Source organism: Corvus moneduloides, chromosome 3, assembly GCF_009650955.1.
Source record: "Corvus moneduloides isolate bCorMon1 chromosome 3, bCorMon1.pri, whole genome shotgun sequence".
In the NCBI taxonomy this organism is placed as follows: Eukaryota; Metazoa; Chordata; class Aves; order Passeriformes; family Corvidae; genus Corvus; species Corvus moneduloides.
This window is the reverse complement of record NC_045478.1, coordinates 108,724,240-108,747,866: the sequence shown is the minus strand read 5'-3', so window position 1 is coordinate 108,747,866 and position 23,627 is coordinate 108,724,240. Positions and strand designations below refer to the sequence as shown.

General features: G+C 40.3%; 2 protein-coding genes across 4 annotated transcripts in view; one reads left to right on the top strand and one right to left on the bottom strand.

Annotated features, from left to right (window-relative positions):
- Positions 1-14,907, bottom strand: part of NVL (nuclear VCP like) — a 41,371-nt gene extending 26,464 nt beyond the window's left edge. For 2 of the 3 annotated variants that reach the window (XM_032103395.1, XM_032103397.1), the window contains exons 1-13: positions 14,801-14,907; positions 12,804-12,877; positions 12,212-12,264; positions 12,025-12,121; positions 11,115-11,169; positions 10,315-10,581; positions 9,372-9,495; positions 9,004-9,080; positions 8,594-8,728; positions 7,053-7,154; positions 5,080-5,197; positions 4,440-4,584; positions 1,502-1,772 (exon numbers count right to left, since the gene is read on the bottom strand). In XM_032103395.1, coding sequence (XP_031959286.1) covers positions 1,502-1,772; positions 4,440-4,584; positions 5,080-5,197; positions 7,053-7,154; positions 8,594-8,728; positions 9,004-9,080; positions 9,372-9,495; positions 10,315-10,581; positions 11,115-11,169; positions 12,025-12,121; positions 12,212-12,264; positions 12,804-12,877; positions 14,801-14,857 — 1,575 coding nt within the window. In that variant the 5' untranslated portion in view covers positions 14,858-14,907. The remainder of the gene's footprint in view (positions 1-1,501; positions 1,773-4,439; positions 4,585-5,079; positions 5,198-7,052; positions 7,155-8,593; positions 8,729-9,003; positions 9,081-9,371; positions 9,496-10,314; positions 10,582-11,114; positions 11,170-12,024; positions 12,122-12,211; positions 12,265-12,803; positions 12,878-14,800) is intronic. The other variant, XM_032103396.1, reaches the window with a different exon arrangement.
- Positions 14,908-14,916: 9 nt separating this feature from the next.
- Positions 14,917-23,226, top strand: CNIH4 (cornichon family AMPA receptor auxiliary protein 4). The gene is made up of 5 exons (XM_032103400.1): positions 14,917-15,049; positions 16,315-16,383; positions 17,197-17,309; positions 21,401-21,541; positions 22,130-23,226. Exons 1-5 carry the CDS (start codon positions 14,981-14,983, stop codon positions 22,155-22,157), a joined length of 420 nt encoding a protein of 139 aa, XP_031959291.1. The 5' UTR covers positions 14,917-14,980; the 3' UTR covers positions 22,158-23,226.
- The last annotated feature ends 401 nt before the right edge of the window (positions 23,227-23,627 follow it).

Here is a 23,627-nt window from a genome sequence, read left to right as displayed (position 1 = left end):
ACACAAATGCATCCCCATTCTAATACAGAAAGGCATTATCAAAACAAACTGGTACTGCACTGCTAGTAAAACTGTATCAGGATTTTCATCATAAGATAGAGGGAGAAAAAATAAATGTAAAAACTGTGTTAAGTTTCAACATTTTTCCTGTAGGAGTATAAAGAAAAAGTATCACTTCCTGTCAATTTCAGCTAGGATAGCTCTACAACTGACCACAAAGAAATACAAGTGCTTAGAACGCCTGATACTCCTTTTAAGCCCTCCCTCCTGTTCTTAACAGAGCCATTGAGAGAAACTCTGAAATAGCCAAGACCACTGGGTTTGTTTACTCCAATTGTGTGAATGATTTTTAAAGGTTTTGTATGTTTATTTTTCCATTATAAACATAATACAAGGGTTTTAATGACAATACCCTGTATTAAACTATGTCAACCTACTGCCAGCTATCAAAACATGGCTTTGTTAGGATTAGACTTCCTCATTCTCAGTGACCCCTTTGATCATGGTGACATTGATAAAAGCTGAAACTACCTGCCCCTCCCCACTTTCTTTTGGCTACAGCAGGCCCCAGGAAGCACTGGGAGGTATAAGCACTAAGCTTATGTTACACTAATACAAAGGCTTACTACAGCTTTTTACACTGATTTCTGTCATCACAGCAACAGCGCTCTTTGACAGTCCCTCTAAAAACAGAATCTGAGCACAATGTGCGTTTAAGCCCACTTATCTCCAGACAAATCTTTAGGAGGCACACAATGAAGGCATATACAGACTCCAAATTTTGAGAAGTAGGACCAAGGACTTCTCTGTAAAGTTGTTCTGCTTCACCAATCCTCATGTTACTTAGGCCAAAGAATAATTCTGGGCACTTGAAATACTATTTTCTGCAACAGAATTCCAGTTGTGCTGCACATTAACAGCTCATCTCTTCCTCAAACCTGCTACAGGTACCAGACACCACACGTGATTTACCTCAATAATCATATAACTCGAAGGCAAACAAAGGCTGCATAAATACTTCTAGACTTTGGCTTACTGTAACTCTACCAGGTCAGGGAAGAGCTCCAGGCATCATAATAGATATTTTACTGAGGGCACAGCAAACAGCTTCTGCAAAATATTCAGTGCAAGTCTGATGCTTTTAAAATTCTGTTACAGTCAATACACTTCTGAAGAGAGATACAGCCACTCTTTTAAACTCTGCTCTGCTAGAAGACAAAACAACACAGCAGAAACAAAACAAAAAATCCCAGGGGAAAAATACACCTTGTATAAACATGAACATGATTTTTAGGAGGACTGGAGTTTGGAAGCCACTTTTCCCAACCCATTATAGGGTCATTAGGAGTTAAGCTCCTGCCTTAGAAGCTGATACTTGTAAAGCTAAATTTAATATTAGGTTGGCTGTGGATGTTTGGGAATTTATGAGCAATGACTTTCATAACTCTAAAATGGCTCAACTCTTCAGATGTTAAAAACACACACTTCAAGGAACACATACCTTAGGAGGAAGTTCTGGTTGTCTGGTGCCATCTTCCACCAGCATGTCTGTTCCTATCCCCATACTTCCTTCAGCTGTGCTCCCCCCAGAGTGTGTGTGTTTCCTCCTCTGCTCCTCAGATGTTATCAGGACCCTGTTGACTGTGCACATGGCTGCCTCTCGACACAGGGCCATCAGATCAGCCCCCACATAGCCCGGAGTCAGCCGCGCTAAATGACGGAATTCAAACGACTCTGGGAGCTTCAGTTTTCGACACAAAGTCTGGAGAATTCTGATCAAGCAGAGAAAAAAAAAAAGGAAAGATAAAGCTGGAGAAAAAGCTGTTACTTTTTTTTTCCCCCCAAATGAAAACAAACAGCATTTAATGTCTCTTTCAGTCGACATGAATTGAAGCAGTACAGTGGGAAGTTTTCACCCAGCTAGGAAGTAGCCAACTCTGAAACCCACAGAACTGTGCTATAAACTTCCCGTCAGTTCTTAAACAAAAACCAACAGCCTCAAGCAGACATTGCAAATCAGTGGTTTTGCTGACCTAAGTTTTACAGAGCCTTTCAACCTCAGTTTATATTCAAAATTGATGGGCTAGGACTCAGAGTGTACCACAGAGATGCACACGAGTTATCCATTGATACATTTAACCTTGTATTCCTAATACCTAAATCTGCATTGTCTGTTCCATGACACTTTTATTTATTTATTGAAGAACATCCACAACAAACTATTCTGCAAGAAGCAAATGAAATTAAACTGTGTGATGAGCTCTGGTTTAATCTTCAGTATCTTTCCCTGACCACTGCCAGTGGAATACAAGTGCAGATATTTCCTGGGTCCCCAGTAAAACTTCCAGTAGGCAACACAGGGCTTCTGTTACTACCTCATGAGTTACCTTATCCTCATTCGAAGGTGAAGTTACACCTCCTTAGGCAGTTTCCTCACTAACATAAAACAGCTCTGTGTAACTGACAGTGAAGAGCTACACTTCACACTTCTTTTAATGGGAGCTTTTTCCGCTTTGTATCACAGCTGAAGCTTTCAAAATCTCATTCAGGGTCCACCAAAATTTCCTGCTGCTCTTCTAAGCCAAGGACAACCAAAAACTACATGACTTGTCAAAAGGAAAAAAAGCCAGCAAAAGCCAATGTCACACTGCATAAACACTGGCACTGAAGAACTCAGAGCAGTTGATCAAATCAACTTGTTGAAACAGCAAAATACCACCTCATTGGGAAAATATTTTAAAAAGGCAGCACAAACCAAAGAAGTCCAGATCAGTAATGTACTTCTAGTTCCAATAAAAACTAGTCCAAATTACTTCCAGATCAAGTAACTACAGAGAAGTTATGAAAAAACCAAGTGATGAAACTATTCATAACTCTAAAATTATATTTCATCTGTTTCCCTCCCTCACTAGCAAGTTGCATCATCTCTCCTTTCAATCATTTTAGGGATAATAGCTTGTTTCTCAAGATTTTTTCAACCTGTCTGACAAGAGCTGTATGTAATCAATGGAGTCGAACTGTAAACAGTTCAGAACTACAAATGGCTCATTCTGAATTTGCAGAAGAAAACACCAGGTAAAGCAAGATCTCCAGGTGCACGTTCTCATCTCACTCCACCCCCTAAGGCTGCAGAACCACAACTAAGCAGTTCAAATCCTGCCTTCAGCAAGACTCACTTATCCTGTAAATCAGCACACTGGATGGACTTATAAGGTCTATATGACCCTTTAATTTTAAATAAAGGAATAAATCAACACCAACACGCCTTCCACTAAACAAAACAGAAAGCAGGGGAGGGAGTAATTTAAAAAAGAAAACAAAATCATCAGTCCCTGTAAGCCTACACCTTCAGGAACACAAATACAAACAAACAATAATGTGAATGTGACTCCATTGTAACCTGTGAACAACCTCTACAGACCACAATGGCTCTGCTGTTCATAACTCCTGTCCTTCAACAGTGTGTTATTTCTGGGAATCAGAGAATCACAACTCTCTTCAGTCAACTCTTTAGTTCTTCCTCTAATGATCTGCTTATCTTGCCCACAACCAAGAGGAACATAATTACTACAGTAAATCTGGAGGAAGAAGGGAGGGAAGGAAAAAAAAAAATGGAGGTATGGCCAAAAGGGGAAAAAAACCCCAGGGTGGAATAATGGACAGAGTGCTGACAACACAAAATGAGCAATACTGCAAGCAGAAGTGTTTGTCTCTTCAAGTTACAAATATGATTATTTGAGCTAGAAGAAACTTATCCTTTCTTTCCTTTCCATAGCAAGATAAGCTACAAGTCTTTCAAACTTCCCTTCCTGTGGTTTTTGCTGCTGTGGAAATGAGTATGAGTTCCTTTTTAATTAAAAAAGCAAAAAAGGATTTATTTCTTTTAACCTAATCTGACAGTCATAGATCTTTGGAGTAAAAAGGGAGAGTCACACAACACAGGATGACTGCAGCTCAGCTTAATGCCTGGACTGATGTATTTACAGGAGGAATGCAAGAGAAGAATCCAGGCCTGTTGCTTAAGGTACGTGCTTGAGTGAACTAACAAATGGGCTTTAGTTAATTAATGTTCCTAATTTAACAGTTACATAGGGAGCACCAAAGACAGAATGTTAACTTCCTGAACACAAGAAAAGATACATTTGATTCCATCATCTGTACTGTTAAGGCATTTCAAAAGCCATTAACATAATGCTAAAAGCAGATCCGCACACAAGAAAGGAAATCACTCCAAATGTAGACACAGCTACCAAGATAAATAGGTGCACACCTAATGTCTTCTGCAACTTTTCAGTGTGTGCTGACCCACTGAAAGTGTGTAGAGGTACAAACAGAACTAAACACAACAAAGCAATTTTCCTTAATTTGTATGTTAACTTACACATTATTTTCTTACTTATCAATGTATCAAAAAGGAAGTTTAACTTCACAACACATACTTCTCTCTTGCCCCTTCATCTGGGATCCCTAAACAAATTTCTCTGTCAAATCTCCCAGCTCTCCTCAGTGCAGGGTCCAGTGAGTCAGGTCTGTTTGTTGCTCCAATAACAAGGACCTGGGTAGTGGCAGCCACATTATTCAAGTCTAAAGGAAGGAAGGAAGGAAGGAAGGAAGGAAGTCAGTACTCATACTCATTGTTCCAACTTTGTTCCCATATCTGTGGCACTCTGTTTCTGCAGCACATGATAGCAGTCAGCAGAGATAAACTCATCAACAGTCAGACTGAACTGCTGTTCATCTCTATCTCTACTACCTAGAGCTTGCATTTTGCACAATCAAGCAAAAATGTTAAAATTAACAGATTAATTAATTATTAATTACATTTAACAGGTTCCCCCATTATTCTGTTGATACAACAGACAGGCTTATATAATGCTGTACAGACCACTGTGAAAATATTATAGTAACACCCCTTCAAACTTATGATCTTCCCACCACTCCCCAGGCAAACTGTGTCAAAATATGAAAAATTATTGCCACTATCTCCTCCAAAGTAAGCACAAATCACTACTGAAGGTAAGCAGACAGTGAGCCTGCCAATTAGAATTTGGTCTTAACACAGCTGCTCCTGAAACTCACCATCCATACAAGTCAGGAACTGAGCCACGATCCTCCGCTCCATGTCCTTCGACGCGACTTCTCTCTTTGGGGTAATGGCATCAATCTCGTCAATGAAAAGGACACACGGAGCACTGGACTAGGAACAAGAAAGATTCATAATTACAAAATTACACTGACTGAGTGTATTACAAGAAAGAAATTTTTCATGTTTTCTGATCTGTAACTACTACTGTCAATCTGCTGCACAATCAAATCCTGGAACAATTCTGTTGTTCTTGCTGACAGTCTGGAGAGCCACCAGACTATGGAACTTCACTGAGCTGAAGCTATGGAATAATAAAGGCATGAGATTTAAAATGTCTCTACACACTGCCCAAAATTTAAATATACCTCTGTGTTGCTTTATGTTTTCCCAAAATATTCCATTGTGACTGCCTGCTGAAATCCATAAATGAAAATCACACAAGAAAGGTTTGGTTTGGTTTGTTGTTTGTTTTGTTAGTGGCATTAGAGCTGTGGAATTTCGAGAGTAGTATTACTGACACACAGAATGAAACAAAAGGAGCAGTAGGTGGTCATGGAACTTCAAGACTACTACAGAGCCTGACCATGTTCAAAGAGTAAAAATGAGCAGTGAGAAACTCCCACAAGTGTTCTAAAATTCCATGAACTTTGTAAAAAGCCAACAATAATATAGATTAATAACTAGTGTAACGAATAGAATGATGCTTAGCTGACGTAAGGTTATTAATATTCCAACAAAGCACTAGTAGTGCGAAGGAATACTTAAGAAAAACACTGGAATCACGTTCCAAAAAAGTCCCAAGTAAAAAACCCGTGCTGAACATCCCCTGCACGGGGTGTTCCCAGGCACCAGCTGCGCCATCTCGTGGTCATTCCCTTTCCCACTCTAACAGAAGGGAAAAGGCCGTAAAAATTTCACAGCACCTGAATAACGAGGAATCGTTGTCTTTTCCCCCCCACAAAAGTTGCTGCAAAAACTAAGTGGAAAAACTACTGAAGGGAATGTGAGAGACTATAAGAAAGTCAAGAGATTTTATTTCAAACATACATTATGCAACAGATGTTATTTCTGTAACAGTAATTTAGAGCAACCTCCCCTCAATCACTACGCATACAAAAGATCTAATTTCTAGAAACTTTGCCATAACCTACGTAATTTTATCCTAAACAACTTCTTAACAAGGCTCTCTAAAAATTAAAATTTAGTATGAACTGGAAACATAACAAACAGCTTCACAATCAACCTTTTTGCCCTGTTCAGGATTCTTTTTTACAGGAACATACTTTACCCATATACAGTGGGGGAGAGTCGAAAAATGAAATAAAGTTGGAAAATCAGAACATTCTCAGAGGTCAGGAACAGAAAATTGACCTCATGAAATAAAATACTAGCCACATACTCAAAACCAGAAAAATCTGCATTTATTTAAATTAAAATTATCTCAACCTGTCTTGTTCTCTTTGCTTCCTACTACATCCAGAAGTCACATCAAAGCAAGACTTCAATGGCAACTTTTCTCCCACTCTTACCGTGTTTGTTCCAAATTTCTTGCTTTCTACCTAGACCCCCAAAGCCTGAAGTCTCTGACATTCACTCAAATTCCATGCCATGCAAAACTAACAAGAACCCCTTGTAACAAAAAAGCACAATGAACTGCTCTTGATTTTTTTCTTTTATATATCTAGCCAAGCAGATCCAAATATGTAAATCATTTATGTTGCTCTCCTTACATTGCTATGATGAACCATCTTTTGTCAAGGCTTCAGAATAGTAAGCTTTGTGCTCTGTGACATCATGACAGTACAATGGAATTCTGGTCACAGAAAGGGAGACAAAGTCATGTGCGCAGCAGGAGAAAGATTCACTCACTAAGATTTACTCAAATTCAAACCACAGCAACAAAGTATGGATGTTTACAAAGAAAAAGACAAACAATTTACAGAGCTATTTCCAGCGGGTCTCTTACCACAGCCTGCTCAAACAGCTCTCTCAGTTTCTGCTCAGATTCCCCTGACACTCCAGACACAATCTCTGTTGCTGCCACTTTCAACATTGGGAGCTCAAGCTCCTGGAAGAAACAAGGAACATTGTATGATGTAGCCAGAGGTTAGTAATGCTGGCTGTCCTTGAGGACAAATATTTTTCAATATGACATCTTTTACACCTACAAATTACGTATTCAGGACTAAATCTCAAAGAACTTTTTAAAATGTTAAGAAGTGTCCTCCAACTTAAAATGGGTAACACAGCATTGCTTAGCAGTCTGGAAGGTATTCCCCACCAGGTTTGGTTCCCAGAGTCCAATTCCAGAAATATCTGAGCAGGACTGTACAGTAAGACACTTGTAAAGCTCACACTCAAAGTGTTCTGCTGTTAAAAAGAAATAAATACAACTGCAACTTTAATAGACTGCAGCACTACAGTAGTGCTACAGGTTGCTGCAGCCTATTTCAAGCTCTTTGAATTACCTATAAAAGAAAACTAACCCTAATTTATGCAAGTCAAGGCCACAAGAGACCCTGTGGTGCTCAAAGAAGATAATCTGCCTAAAATAGCACTACTGAAAATCTCTTTTTAAAGAAAAAAATATTTAAGAAGCAGTCATTAAATTTATTTCATCTCAAAGCTTTTCACTTGTGACACGTTTCTTTCCCCAAATGCCGTGCTCTTCCAGGTTACAAGTACCCACCGAAGCATTAAATATCATCAAATCATTCAAAGGGTTCTGTTTTACAATAAGGCATTAGAAAGAAAACACCCAAATCTTAATTAAAATATTTGAAGCATAATGTCAGAAGGTGCAACCAACATTTAAGGAATAAGTATCAGTATTTTCTTTACCTGCATTACAAAAGTTAGTAACTTACATGCATCTATATTTAATGTTATAATCAGTGACATTTAAGGAACAACTATATTGAAGAAAAAGAAAATGTCCATGGTCATCACTGAAGAGCCCTAAATAGTTCCTAGATTTATATCCAGAACAGGAACAGTGGCACAGCAGCTTCACCACACCCCAAACTATTAACACCAATAGTGTCACGTGCTCTGAACACATCAGTATGACACAGGTGAGGCAACATCCAGTTTTGGAATTCAGAAGTCAGCTGTTTAACAGATACCACCCAACAGAATCAATGTAATGCCTCATAAAAGGTGGTAAGGTCGAGTCTAGACTTGAAACACAATGGTAAATTTAACCAAAATTATCTTTCAGTTATACCCTTCTCACCACCCATGCCTGTATTGCTCTGTTCTGGGAATGCCTCAAAACAGTTAAATAAAGCACAAAACCTCGTCACTATGACTCTTCTTTACACATGAGGCTCTATCAAGTAAAGATGCAGATGGAATTCAAATAAAGGAAGTAAAGATTAACATATTTCAAACTATCAAAGGATGGCTAATGTAAAAAGCTCTAGTCTATTACGAAGGAGGATTATTCTCTTTCTCTCTAAATGCAACTCAGGAAAGGAAGAAGCTGTAAATGTGAAGCCATCTCACCCCAGCAATTGCCTGTGCCAGCAGTGTCTTCCCACATCCTGGTGGCCCATGTAAAAGAAAGCCCCGAGGTGGAACCACTCCTAAGTGGCTGTAGACCTCAGGATGACGGATGTGGAGGAGCATCTTGCAGATTTCCTGTAAAGAACAAGGGAGCTCCATTTAAATTGCAGAAATTAGTATTATAGATTGCTATTCTTACAGGCAGGGCAAAATAAAGTTCTGTTTATCAATCTGATTTCAGTGTTTACCTACAGAAAGATTAATCAAAATAAAACTAACAACCTTGATGCTGTTGGTATAAGCAGCTTTTCTCAGTGCCATGCAGATGAACTCTGCAATATTTCTTATCATTTTTAATGTGACATTTTCTTTAGTGCATCCTGTAGCCCACAAATAAAATTTTAACTAACCTTTAATGTCTCATCATTGCCTCCTACATCCTCAAACTTCACTGAAGGGTGGTAAAGCTCTGATCCCTTACTTCTCACTGTTAAGGAGGAAAAGTCACACAAATTTAGCCATGGTATAAATGTAGTTGCTAATACTGAACAGAAAGGTGCTCAGCCTAAACAAACAGCTAAGCACACAGGGCAGTACTATTTTTTAGTAGTAGACACAGGACTGCAATATTTTTTTAGTACAACATTAAGGCTAAATTTCTTTTAAAAACTGCCTGAGGTCACTTCTCTGCACATCAGAAAATACTTCTCTGGTAACAGATTCCATGGTCTAATACCATCTCACTGTTTGGAGTAACACACCAAAAATACCTTCTCACCTTTCTTAAGTAACATGGATTCAATTTTTCCATCTACATCAGGAAATTCTTCTTTTTTTCTTTTTGCTCTTCTGCCCTTTGTCTTCTTTCTTTCACTCTCCAAGACAGAAAATTCTGTTGATTTCTAGGACATAAAACCAGAATTATATACACAAAACCTTCCAAGTCAGTGAACTTCTGCAAAAACTTAAAAGAACAAAACAGAAGTCTATGACACTTAACTTACACATATTATACAAATAAAGATAAGCAAGGCAGGAATTTATCCCATTCTTCTTGTAGAAAATCTTTTTTGTACTTAGGATTTGGCTTTTTTAAAATGGGTTAATTACAACAGTCACTTTTTTTGTTACGAGAACACAGTAATAAGCAAAAAAACCAAAACCCAAACTAAACAAACCCCCTCAAAACTACTAACCAAAATCAGACACCAGTTATTTGCATGCCATGGAGGAATCCACTCTGGGGATGAATAAAACTCTACGAATGTATTTACTCCCTTGGAAACAATTTTTATTACAAGTAAGTCATAAGGGGGTGTAAGAAAAAAATTATTCTGTCCTAACATGAGTTATCTGCATGTGAGAGAAGGACTTTTACAGGATAAAAGAAATAAAAAGTAGTTTCCTGTTTTCACCCAGGGTCACTTAAGACTTTACCATTGGCTAAGGAAGACCCCCTGCTATGGCTACAGCAAGGCACAAGCCAGGTAGGCTGGTCACTGGCAAATGGAATAAATAACAGCCACATTCCACTCATCTTTCTCTCAGTATGGGCACTAATCTGGGCCTCCTTAATATTGAGCACTACATTTCCCTCTAAACAATCTGGAAGAAACTCATTATTTGGTCACTTTCTGCCTCTTATACAAACATGCTTGAAATGGGCCAATTCTATTCATACGTCCACTTAAAACACTGTGGATTTGTGAAACACAAAGTACCTCAGAAATCAGTTTCTTTTCCTCTTCTTCTCCATCCTCAGAGAGGTCAATGAAAAAGTCTTTCCCATCAGGAGTTTTATCAATGAACCAGCCACCATCAGAGATTTGTCTTTCAGCTCTTGCTTCTGGTGTGAGGGTGCTTGTTTGAGGTGCTGTTCTCCCAGGAGGAGGGGTCTCCACTGGGTCATTTTTTGGAGTGGGTGGAACAGAATCAGGATTGCCTTTCTTGTATAAGCTCAGCAGGGAACTGTTCATGTGATTTGTAGACTGCAGATTCACACATTTGAAAAGAAAATATACAGGACAGGTTATAACTTGGATTATTTATATTAAAGAGGTCAATGAAAACTATTTCATGAACATAATTCAGCATTTTCCCTGATGGAGAAAACAGGCAATGCATCTGCCAACCCACTCCTCTGCAAAGCAAATGACTGCATATAAAAGTACATGTGCTGGCTGAAGGGGCAGCAGCCTTTGCAACTGACCCTGGAATGACTCCTGTTAATGGACAGGCACCTCTTTTGGCAGTAGCTGGACCTGTTGGTTCCCTCAATCACTTCATCCATTTGATAGCCAAGTCCTTCAGGCCCTCAGTGTGCCTCCTCAAAAGTGATTCCCCACCACAAGTTCCTCTATTTCCTTCAGAAAACATCCTCCTTCCAGCTCCACAGATTCTCAGTTGGAATTACCAACTCTGACTAGACTTTATCTCCTCTTCTAAACGCTTCAAGTGCAATTTGACAACACAGAATCATAGATTATACAAATACAGACAATCATAATAAAATACAACTTACTAGATCTTCTGGATAATCATCAAAATCAGAGTCATCTGTGCCACTTCCAGTAGTCCTTAACACGGAAGGAAGACAAAAACTATTAATTTATCAGAGCAGAATTGCAAGTGAGACATCTGTAAAATAAAACAAAAGCAATTTCCACAATGTGGTTCCCCATAACCATGATATGTAGCCTAATGCTGAAGAGAAATTCCTGACTCCCATGCTCTCAATCTTCTACTATGAAAAGTTAAAAAATGCATCCTTTCCAAGTGTGTGATGAGTTGGATCAATTTGTCAACCTATCTGAAAGACAGACCTATAAGAAAGTGATGTAGGTTCATTCTGATTCAGTTCACAAGGGAAGTAGGAGCAAATCACTGCTGAACCAGACCAATCTTTCTGACAAAAAAGATTCCATGAGATCCTTAATATCTATCCCAGGTTAGAGAAAACAGAATGCTCCATGAGACTATGAACAGGGGTAGGAGTCAGGAAATCCTCATTCCAATCTCACACCCACTGGTGATTTACTTCGAGTAGCCTGTCTTGCAGTCTCCTCTCTCAGATGTGGCCAGTATGTCTCACACCCAAGAAAGACTAACAACAAAACAAAGGAACTGAAACACATGAGGAACAGGGCATTACATGGAAAACTATCGAGGAAGCCACAAGGTTGCCCACTAATTCAGGGCTGTATGTTCCCTACAACAGAGAAATCATGACTGGCTCTAGTATCTGCTTGTCTTCAGTGACAAAAGGATTTCCAATAACTACAGGTAACTTCTGAAGAAGACAAGCCTATGGGAAATCAAGGATCCACCTGCAACTTTGAAACAACCAAAATGTAATAACCCAGAAACAGAAAGCTTTGAAGAAATGATAACAGCAATGGCATTATTAATCCAGTAGTAAAAATTCTTCTTACTCATTTTTCTCTTGTTGCCTTGCTCTTTTTGCCACGTGCTCAGATTCTAAAACTGCCAAATCTTCACGTTCTTTTTCATTACTGATTATTTCAAACACTGAAAGAAAAAGTTCAACCATGTTAAGAATTAACAGCCAAAGCATAATCAAAGAATTTGGCATCTTGGACATAATATTAACAGATCTACCTTTTGCAACTTGTATTCTAAAGGCATTTCTTTTTCTTCGTCCATAATCTACACTGAAAAAAACCAAAATAAACATGTTACACCAACTGATTTTTCTCTCAACAGTGTCATTCCCAGTGGAAAAAAGAACACGGGAAGTCGATCCCCAAGCTTCCACACAGGTTCTTATTAAAAACTACCTGTATGAAAACGTGATTGTGCTGCTGAGCAACTGAGCAAGATATTAGTGTCTTACTGGATCCTGTATCTCCCCCCATGTCTGCACTGAAGTGTTATCTTCCCTCATATTTTAAACTCACTGGGGTAAATCCCAGCATGCTGCAATGCATCTGTACCTCTTTATTTAAAAACAGATATCAACCCAAACCACAACTAGATCTTGTAATACCAATACATTAATAAAATATGAGTCATTAAATATATCAGCATAGTGGAAACACTGGAGGGGAAACAATCTTAGTGCTTCAATCAACCTCAACAACTGGCAATGAAGGTAACATAAAGAAAATTGTAACTTTTATAATGAATGCAAAATAACAAACTAATACATTCTACATTTTGAACACAGGATATAAGACAAATCTTGGCTCACCTGTAGGTTTTCTGCAAATCAGATGCTAGAATTCCAATGTCAACATACGGCCCACATTTACTACTTGCAAGATACTGAAATGAAGAATTTTAAGCAGGGAATAAAATCTTTGTCAGTCACTTCACCAGAACAGCTCGACCAAATACGCCTATTTTAAATTCTACCCTCCTTAGAAGTTGAAATGAAAATCAGAATCAGCTTTTCACTGCCTTGCAACACACCAGATAGTATTTCCCAATGAAATGGGAAATTCTTATTAAAGCACAGATTACTGGGCAGCTCTGCTTCCCAGGGAAAGGCAGTGTCCTACATTAGGGGGCTTTGATGACTTCTGCTGGATCAACTCCGTCATTTTTATTTAGCAAGAAAGCTGACTTTGTAGCCCACACCCCATCTTTTTGTCTTGGTTCCTCCCAGTTATCCTCCTTTTGGTTTAGATCTCCTACTCTAAAAATGAAACCATCCGTATCAATCAGCATGGGTACTGTCATAAAAACAACTTTAATCTTTACAAGATACTTCAAAGAATACTACAAAGAAGTATATTAATTAAAATGAATTCTATCAAGCTTTTTATTGCTCTGACAGCAGCTAATCCAACCCATTTTCAAACCCCAGTTATTGAAAGTGTGAGAAAATGTACTAAATTTCATGTACAACTGTACTCCACTTGCTTTCTTTCCCCACTCTCCAAGGAGCCAGAACTTTCAATACTGTAAAGGTGGCTTCCTTCTTAAAAAAGAGGATGAAAATATAGAATCACCCTAAAAGATGTGGTAACACAAATGTCACACCAAGGTGAATATCAAACCCACATTTAAATTAATAAGTCTATACAAAACAATCAAATTGAATACAGATTTAGCTTTTAAAATTATATTACACTTCAGATCACCCAGCAGCTCCTGCCCTACAAGAAACATCAAGCCTACCATAAACCCAGCTGGGTTTTCCACTTTGGAATAGTCAAGGCACAATCCATGTGATCTTGTGAATTAAACCAAGCAAGTTCCCTCAAGCAGTCACTCTCTCATTTTAAGGAATTAGAAGTGGAGCACACTTATACAGAGGCTCAGAAAATTGGTGTTCAAGGTACAAAGTCATTACAAACTATCATAAGATGTGACACAGCACTGCGCCACTTGCAGGAATCACAGCTCTCCCTGTCCTTCCCACGCGCATTTGGGAAGTAATCTCATCTTCCCCTTTTCTCAGCCATTCAATAAAACCACTGTACACGTTTCCAAATACAAACACCACTTGCCAATATCGCAGAATCACAGAATCAATTAGGCTGGAAAAGACCTCTGAGATCACCGAGTCCAACCCATGACTGATCAAACCACCCACGTCAAACACACCAGGGCACCGAGTGCCACATCCAGTCTTTCCTTAAACACTTCCAGGGCCGGTGACTCCACCACCTGCCTGGGCAGCCCATTCCAATGTTTAATCATCCTTTCTTCGAAGAAATTCTTCATAAGGTCTAAATACACACACACACACACACACACATATTTACATACACATACATATACACCACATATATATCTATATATGTATCTGCATATATATACACATACATATACACACCATCTGCGTGTATATACACACACATATATTTATATCTATCTATTTATCTATCTATCTATCTATCTATCCTTTGAGTATATTTCTTTTGCCCTATTCATTTCACATCTGAAGCAGCAGTCAGCCTCAAGACCAGAACTACTAAAGGGGACAGAAGAACGAGAGAAAACAAAACTATTTTCCAAAAATTTAAAATAAATAAAATAAACAAATAGACCTTTCTAAAGCCTTTCTAAAGCCCTCAGAGGCAGGGACGGGGTTTGGTCCACTCCCGCCACTGAGCGGGCCGGATGCTCAAGGCCCTTCAGCCAGAGAGGGACACATGAGACCCCCTCCCACCGGCTGCCGGTGCCGGTGGTGCCGGAGGTACCGGGGGTGCCGGAGGTGTCCCAGAGGGCGGGTGGTACCTGCTTGATGCGCTGCTTCAGCCGGGGATCGGAGACGCGGCCAGGCCGGCACCGCATGGCCGCCACCCCGCCTGAGGAGGGGACTCCATTACCCAGCGTGCCGCGCGGCGCGGGCCCGCCCAGGCAGGGCGGGGCCTACGGCAGCCGGGAGGGTCCGAACGCGGCGGGCGCGGCGGCGGGATGGAGTCGGTGGTCTTCATCTTCTCGCTGATCGACTGCTGCGCCCTCATCTTCCTCTCCGTTTACTTCGTATCCTGCTCCTCCTGCGCGGGGTGGGCAGGGATGGGCCCCGGGGCGGGACGGGCCCTTTGAGGCGCCGCCGGGGCCGGTGGGCTGAAGGCGACGGGGCGGGGGGGCTGCGCTGGGTGGTGGCCGCGGCCGCGGGGCCCGGGGGCTGTGGGGCGGCGGCGGCGGCGCGGGTTCGGTGCCCGGACCGTGCTCGCTCCGCGGGGCTGCGGCTCCCCGGGCGGGCGCGGCCGCGGCCGCGGCTGAGGAGACACGAGCGCGGCACAAGGAGCGAGTGCCCCGCGTTGGTGCTCGGGAGCAACGCGGGCCTAAAAAGTGCGGCCAGCAGCGCTTGAATTGCGAGGACGCCTTGCTCCGTGCGGGCTGTGTGCTCGTAGCTGCGGGCTCCGAGCTCCTCGGCAAGCAGGGTTTCCATGTTCTTTTGTTGGAGGCTGGCTCGCAGTCTTTGCTGCCTGGCGTTGTGCACAGATTTGACTTCTTTTCCTTACTTTTCTCAAAAAAAGAGAATTGGCTTTCACGCTCTTTCAATCCTGGTGGGATTTTTCAGAGTCTCCCCAGTTCTTGTAGCGAAACCACTCGAAAGAAATTCATCCTAGAAGGAAAAGTTGTTTGTTGAAAAATGAAAAGCCTTTACCGATTTTTTAGGAGTAGAAGAAAAATCTCTTAGTGTTCATTTCCTTGGAGAAAAGAACCATGAGCTTTACAGGACACAGCATGGCGAGGTGCCCACGTGCATCCTAAGCCTTTTTTGTGAGGACTTTTCTGTCTGAAATACTCGTATTTCAGTCTGAAAGTTCATTCAATAATGATGTTACCCTCTTATTTCCTACCACAGTATTAATTAATTCAGTGTTGTTGTACATGTTGAAAAAAAAATGAGATCCACTGCTTAAAACTGCACTATTTTGTGCGGGGAGTTTAAAAGTGCATGAACGCTTTCTCCGGTTTAAGTTTTGTTTTCAAGTGTTGTAGTAACAATTTTGATACTAAAAGTACTGAGGTTGCCTCCCTGGTCTGGTTTAAGGGCTGAACTGAACTTTAGTACTTGTGCAACAGTTGCCCTTGGAAATACACAATAAAAGGATGATAAAATGTAGCCAAGCCTTCTATCTAAAAGAGGAGTGAATTGTAACTAGTTGAAACATGCCTTTGAAAGACCAGCACAGAGCGACAGTGAATGCTGAGAGCAGAGGGTTCTCCCCTAAAAGTAAAGTAAAGCTTTGTGTATTCTGAGTTACCATACAGTATTTCCTTATCTTGAACTTCAGATAATCACGTTATCAGATCTGGAATGCGACTACATCAATGCTAGATCATGCTGCTCCAAGCTCAATAAAGTAAATTGTTCTTCTTTGCATTTACTGTGGTTTGAGGAAACCACATCCTTCATCTGAGTACCTGCATCTGCATATTGCAAATAACTGGGGTGTGACGGTATCTGAGGAGCCTTGAGTGGCAGTATTTTGCATGTATCCCTTATTCAGCCTGCTTGTCTTTTTTTGGACATCCATCTTTCAGCAAATTCCATCACAAAAGTACCATTTTACATGAATCTGCCTAAAACTCTTAGCCTTAAATCAATGTGGCCTTCCATGTGTGTGTTCCCTTTGATTCAAAGGTGTTCTTTTTCTTAATATGAGAGAGAATGGTACAAGATCCTGTCAAGCCAAAAATGTGTAATTGCCAGGGGCTGACCCAATGTAACTGTGTCAGTTTTTATATTGATCAGCTTTCTTATCTGTTCCAAGCCTGAGGCTCTTTGTGCAGTTTTTAATTATCTGAGTTACTAAATCCACTGTTCTCTGCAGTGATTTCAAATGAGCTCTATATACTTTCTCAGTTCTCTTTCTCGAATGCTTGTGTGGTATAGTTGTGTTCAGACAGCTGCTGTGCTGCTCTCCAGAAATGTTTGTAATGCTTGGATAAAGCACTTCTGTTACAGTATCTTAGGGCTTGATTTCTGCTTACTTGTATGGAATCCGCCTGAAGGTATCGATTTCTCCACACTGTGATGGAATCACATGCCTCTGCTGTCAAGTTTTTTCTGATTTTACATGATTATAATCAGATTATAATCCCAAATAGATGTCTTTTTCATAAAGGAATTTACATTTGTGCATGTAAATCTTTTCTCTTTCCCCTTTTTGCAGTGGGTGGTGCCTGAGGTGATTGGTCATGCTGTTGTAACGGTGTTAATGCTTATTTCATTGCACTGGTTCATCTTTCTCCTTAACCTGCCAGTGGCCACATGGAATATATACAGGTAAGTGCACAAGGGTTTGTGGGCTTGCTTTTTAGCACTGTTACTAGTGCTAAATCTTTAAGTGTAGTACAAAGATGAATAATATGTCATGGTGAGATGTTTCAGTTGTGTTCTTGAGCTGCTAACAGTCTTCATTGATCAAACTAACACAATTTCTTGTCATTAAAATGACAAGAAGCCCAACAGCGTAAAGGATATGAAACTTTTGGTCTTTGCTTGCATTCTCTCTAGTGCCCAGGAATCTCAATTTGTGGGTCATTCCCAAATGCAAAGGAAATAATAGCAGATTAATTGGGATTATGAAGTAGTACTGCCAACAGAGCTGATCATGTTTTCATGCTGTTCCTGATAGTGCTATCACCATAAAAGTGCTTAGGGTGGCATGGCTGATGGCTGTACAACCATGGGGCTGTGGTGTTGTCCCCTGCACCCTCCTTCATTTACTGACTTGTCTCTCCCCCTCATCTGCATTGGTTTTGGCCTCCTGTCCTGCCAGTTTGTATTTGGGAAGGTTTGTAGACTTTTCACCCTAGGACAGCTGTCAGTGTTACTGGTCTTTGTACACTGGGCTGCCACCCTTGGAAACAGTTTAGTTGTCAGGAGGGGTTTCCATGTGGCAACACTGGGACTGTCAGTTCAAACCATTCTTTTTATCTGATGTCATTTGGTGTGTGGAGAACTGACCCTTCAAAGGTGTTAAGCTAATTTTCTGGATTTGTCACAATTTGTCACAACTTATCTCCAATCACTATAGTGAGGGAACCCAAAAGCCGAGGTGTTTAAGGTACAGGTATGAAAAGCTGGCTGTCATTCTTGTTTGCCTGAACTTGCCAGGGCTAACTATTTGCAGGGATGGGTTGGATTGCTGGTAGAATTAAACAAGAAGTTTCACAGCTCTCATTAAAACAAAGTTGAGGATCTCTGTACTGACAACCTGGTTGTTCATGGGCAAAATAGGTATGCTATTTAAATATTGATAAATATCATTCTTGTTTTCTACAGAACTGCCAACAAAGCCTTCAAATGTTTCTAAGCTGGAGAAACATGAAACAGTATAACTTTATGCTTAATAAATAAATGTTGCCTAAATACACACACATAGGGCATGCTTTTGCCTGGTTTTGCTTGCCCCTCCCTGTGTACAGCTGTGACTCATAGTGATCAGTATTTGATTTGGGATCTGCTGGCAGCTTTAGGGCTTGATGTTTCATTTAGGCAAGGCTGTTTCTGCAGAGACACTGCAGGCAGAATGCATTGTCTTTGAAGCTTTGATGATTTCTTGTACTGGTTACCCCTTTGCTGCTTCATTTTGTGTACTTACATTAATTTTTGAAGTAGCCACTTGCTTTCCCTTCTAAACCTGGTCAGACAGAGTTTTAAAAGAGAAATTATTTCTATTTCTACACTTCAGGCAGTAAGCTTTGACTGCTCTTTTGTATTGACAGCTCTCATTTTGTATCATTTTTATACATGGCATAAATATTCTGAATATCCTAAAATCCAGGATTGTTTCCTCAATTTTGGATATGCAATGTAGGCAATAAATGAATATGACAACATGATACTTTGCCTGTCCTGCCACAAGAAGTCCAAATATTAAGCCTGTATCACTAATCCTCCCTTCTTTCTGCGGATCAAGGAGTTTCTCCCACATTAACAGCCTGGACTATCCCATTTCTAGTGAAGGAGTTGGAGGCCTGCAAAAGCAAGTGTGGGGTTTAGCATTTTCAGTTCATTAGGAAGTGTAGTGATAGGACCAGGAGTAACAGGTTCAAAGTAAAAGAGGGGAAATTTAGGTTAGAAATACAGAAGAAAAATAATTCTGTTGAGATTGAAGAAGTCTGTGCTTTGCAGTGCAAGTGATAGAAAGGTAGGATAATCTCTTCCCCTTACTCACATTTCTTTAAAACCTGCTTAATCCCAATGACCACATGGCAGCTACAGGCAGTACTTGCTTAATTTACTAATTCCGTCGAGGATTTCAGTGAGAGGAGAGAGGTTTTGTGCAGAGGGGGTATCAGAAACAAATCCTGGGAAGGATAAATTAGTCAAAAAGAGCATCAAGAGAGACTTTCAAAGTTGCAGCATGTTTATTGCAACATCCTACTGGCCCTTCTTGCTCAGCACACTCAGATGATATTTAACTTTTTTTGATGAACTTTGTAGTGTCTCCAGTGAGACAGTTTTGTCTTACATTCTCCTTGTTTTAAAACTAAGGAAAGCATTCAACTTTTTTTTCTTCTGTGTTACATAGATCTCCTTGAGAGAACAGGCCCAAATAATGAGATTCTTGCCATGTCTTTAAGAAGATAAAACTGAAAGAGTAAAATTAAAATTAAAAAAAAAAAAATCTTTACAATTCAGTGAAAATTCTGGCCAGAACTTCTACATCCCTTAAAAAATTGGGAAATCTAGAGGGAAGTGTCCTGTTGGTGTGGTAGCAGCTTCCATGGAATGGCAATACTGGAGGCACTAATGTGTGTATTTATTAAAGCTGACAGTTTACTTGTTTGCTGCAGAAGTTTTTTGCTGTGTAGAGTATGACAGCTGGCTTGAGCTGGGTTTGTCAGCATCCAGCAGCACTGTACCCATGGCTCAGTTCCTTAGATACGTAATACAGGCTGTCCTACCTCGGGGGCCTCTTGGAAGAAACACCTCACAGCTTACACAATCAAGTTGCACCATTTAAGTGTTATCATTCTTTATAAAGAGCAAAATTAATACATGCTGTCTTTATGGCAATCATATCCCAGACATATAAGAAAATTATGCATTCTATTTATAGGATAAATTGGTACAGGAAACGTGTTCCTCCTTTTATTCCAATAAAATGTATTACATTCCCAGGAAATGGACAATAATTTATGTTACAATACTGAAAACAGAACAATCACTCAAAACTTCAATTCTAGAAGAGAATGTCAAACTGGAATTATTTAATATGAACTGTTTTAATGGGACACAACTGTCTTTGATATTGGTCAAATATGCTGCTGTGCTTTTCAATGCCTCTGTGACAGACAATTACTGTGGTCTGAACTTTTTATTTCCCAGTGTCCTACTGCTGCTAGAAAACCTCCCTGTTGCTTGTTCCCTTTCCTTCCCTTCCTGTTAAGGAAATGAATGTTGTAAGGGGTGGGGAAGTGCCTTTTGGACTACAAGGGGTGTCATTTGAGTAGATGAAGAAAATTTAACAAGCGTTCTGTTCTGAGACCATGTTTCTGCTCCAGCTTTAAGACAAAGAGTTAAATTCCTGGATAGAAGGAGTCTGATTCCAGGAAGGTAAAGCCTGTGTAACATCTCAATGAAGTGATGCTCTAGCCTGAGCTCAGCTGGAGTGAGAACTTCGTGTGCTCGCATTTGCTCCCTCGAGAAATTCTTCTGACAAAAGAACATGCTGCTGGCTCAATTGTCACAGGACATAAACATTTGGTCTGCTGGTTTTATGCTTCCTTGGCTTACATTTCACTTGACTTCACTCAGCTTTTGTTCTCATGCGGGTTTGGACAGCAGAACTTGACATCTTCAGTTCTGCCCGACTCATCGGCCTCAGTGTCTGTGCTGAGGTGACCGAGGATGGCTGTGACAAAGGCAGGAGTAACAGCACAGATCCTTTGCCTTGGCCTATGCCATCTCATTTTGACCACTGGAGTTTGTGATTTCCTATGTGAGGTTTTTTGCTAAATAAATTACTGATTCTTAGCTAAATTCTTTTCTAGTCCCCTTCATCTAATGCACTTTCCACTGTGGGTAGGTGCTTCCCCCATGACAGCAACTAACTGTGAACAGCAATTAAAATTAACTGGAATTGGCTATTACTTGGAATCTCTCCCATTTATTTATGGAAGCTGGACTGATGTTTTTAGTGCTTCTTGTTCTCTTATTCTTTCTTTGTGGGTTATAGTGGCAGAGAGACAGGTGCAATATTCAGAACTCCCTTACGCTAAATTGTGAAACAACTCTTTAGATGAAAGTCCCTTCTTGGCAAGCTCTTCCCCGACACTCCCTAATGTTTCAACAATTACATTTTTGGGTTTTGTTGTGTGGGGTCTTTTCATTTGGGTTTTTTTTTCTCGTTCTTAAACTTTCAGGTACATTATGGTGCCAAGTGGAAACATGGGAGTATTTGATCCCACAGAGATCCATAACCGAGGACAACTGAAATCACACATGAAAGAAGCCATGATTAAGCTGGGCTTTCATCTGCTCTGTTTCTTCATGTACCTTTACAGGTTAGTTTCAAAAAAATTGCTCTCAAGGAACAAAGGGATTGTCTGCCAGCTATTTTTATCTCCTCTGTTCTACTGCTGTAATTGCTGGTATTCATGTCTTACCTTTTGCATCCTGCTAAGCCTCAGTAATATATTTTGACAGCTATCTCTGGCCTCATTATATGCCTTTATTCATTCTGATCAAACACTGTTTGGAAACTTAGGCTATTCCTTAATCTTAAAACAAGTACAACATAAAGAGTTACATGCTTTCAGCACCTACAGTAAGTGGCCTGTTTAGAATGGAAATACTCTTGAGGACCAAGTTTATTTTACAAGTTCTGTTTTTAAAAAATGAAGTTGATCTGGCTGAGTTACAAACAGATGTGTTCTGTGATAGGGCCACTTACTCCAAGGTGGCAGAGCTGCTGTTCCTCTGCTGCAGCACTGCTTCTGCAGTCTTGTCTTCCTAAGCAAAGCACACAGCAGGGGTGCCTTGACTTTCTGTTTCAGGTTCTCTCAGTGCAGCTCTCCCGTGACACTGAGAGCTGCTCCTACTTGCACAAGCTTCAGTAATCCACTGGTATCATGTTTTCTGTTTTGTCACAGTATGATTCTGGCTTTGATAAATGATTGAGAAGTTGAAAGAGAACCATTAGCTGCCAAATCGGGTCATCACTCCAGTGACTGGTTGTGGAGCCACAGACACCTTCCGAACACACCTAGATCAGTGTCATCATGCAGTATATTTTTCCTCTTTGAACAAGAAATATTTTTCTGTATTTTTAACATAAAATATTTTCAAAAGACATTGGATTTGTCTAGCAGTTGTTTTTGTTCCTTTACAAGCCAAACTGCTGGAGCTGCTGTTTCTGTAAGATGAAATCCTTGCTTGCAGAAGTGACCTCGTAGGAATTAAATGGTGATAAGGGAAACTCATTTCAACAGCATGAGCTGGTAATGAAGGTAGTTCCAGAACACATTTAAGTGCAGCTCAGATAATCTGATTCTTGCTGAGAGGTGTCAGGATGAGACTCCGGCTGCCAAGCTGTCCTATCAGAACCTAATTTGAAGCAGCACTTGGAACAGAGGTTTCAAAGTGGAACAGGAGCAGAGCTTGCATCTTTGTGCTGGTGTTTTTCCCAGGCAAAAATCAATGGAATAAAAGCTACATTTTCCTCCCTGTCCCTGCCTCCCTGCAGCAACCTATATGAAATCTTGTATTTGGATGGACTAAGATCCTTTTGGTGGACATGACACTTGTGTGTAAGAGTGCAGATAAATAAGATGATTAATACTTGCTTTTTCCCTTCAACTCCTATTCTGTCATTGAACTACATCATGGACACCCAGATAAAGGAAAGATCAGATTGCACTGGGGTGGAGATGGTTACAGAGCAAAAGACTATCTGCAGTTGCTACTCCCTGCACCTGCTGTTTCCATAGCCGGTGGGGTGAATCCAAGAGTCTGTCTAGCTCAGGGAAATGGTCTGGTAACCCATAACCCCACTTTTCTCCCAATTCTGATATGACTCTGCTTCAGTGATAGCAGCAAGTTCTTTTTGTGCAGCTCTTGCATCGGCGATAAGTGTATAAACCTGAGTTTGTACCCTCACTGTCCAATAACTGTCTTTAAGTTTTTTATATGTGCTTGGAAAGAGGTCTCTTGGAACAAACACATCAATTAAAACACTTTAAAAAATACACTTCTGTAATTACGTCCTAAAATTTATGAGCTTTTTCTTCTTAAGTATTTGGGGTTCTAGTGTACAGCTGGAGTTAACAACTGTTTTCAGGGCCAGTCATGAAAAGGCAACACTGATGCTTTATTGCTGTAGATACCTTGTGTTCAGTGTCTGTTCTAGAAAGTTTGGCTGTAAATTTTTGATGGATGGAGTCCAAGTTCAGCTGTGTTAAAGATGAAAAACCGCTGAAAATCGTGCTCATTAAAAAAATACCTAAGGCAACAGCTACCCCAGCTGGATGCCACTGACTACCCGACAGCACAACATCAAACTACAAAAAGTACTGCCCTGTAATGCCAAAAGCCAGAGAGGAGGTAGGTCTGGAGAAAGGAGAGCAAATAAAACTTTAAAAGGGTAGAAAG

Excerpts from the sequence above, each read along its gene's own strand:
- CNIH4 (XM_032103400.1), top strand. The coding sequence starts at position 14,981 with ATGGAGTCGGTGGTCTTCATCTTCTCGCTGATCGACTGCTGCGCCCTC. Across the intron at positions 16,384-17,196 it reads GCTGCTCCAAGCTCAATAAA|TGGGTGGTGCCTGAGGTGAT; the intron begins GTAAATTGTTCT and ends CCCTTTTTGCAG. Across the intron at positions 21,542-22,129 it reads TTCTTCATGTACCTTTACAG|TATGATTCTGGCTTTGATAA; the intron begins GTTAGTTTCAAA and ends GTTTTGTCACAG.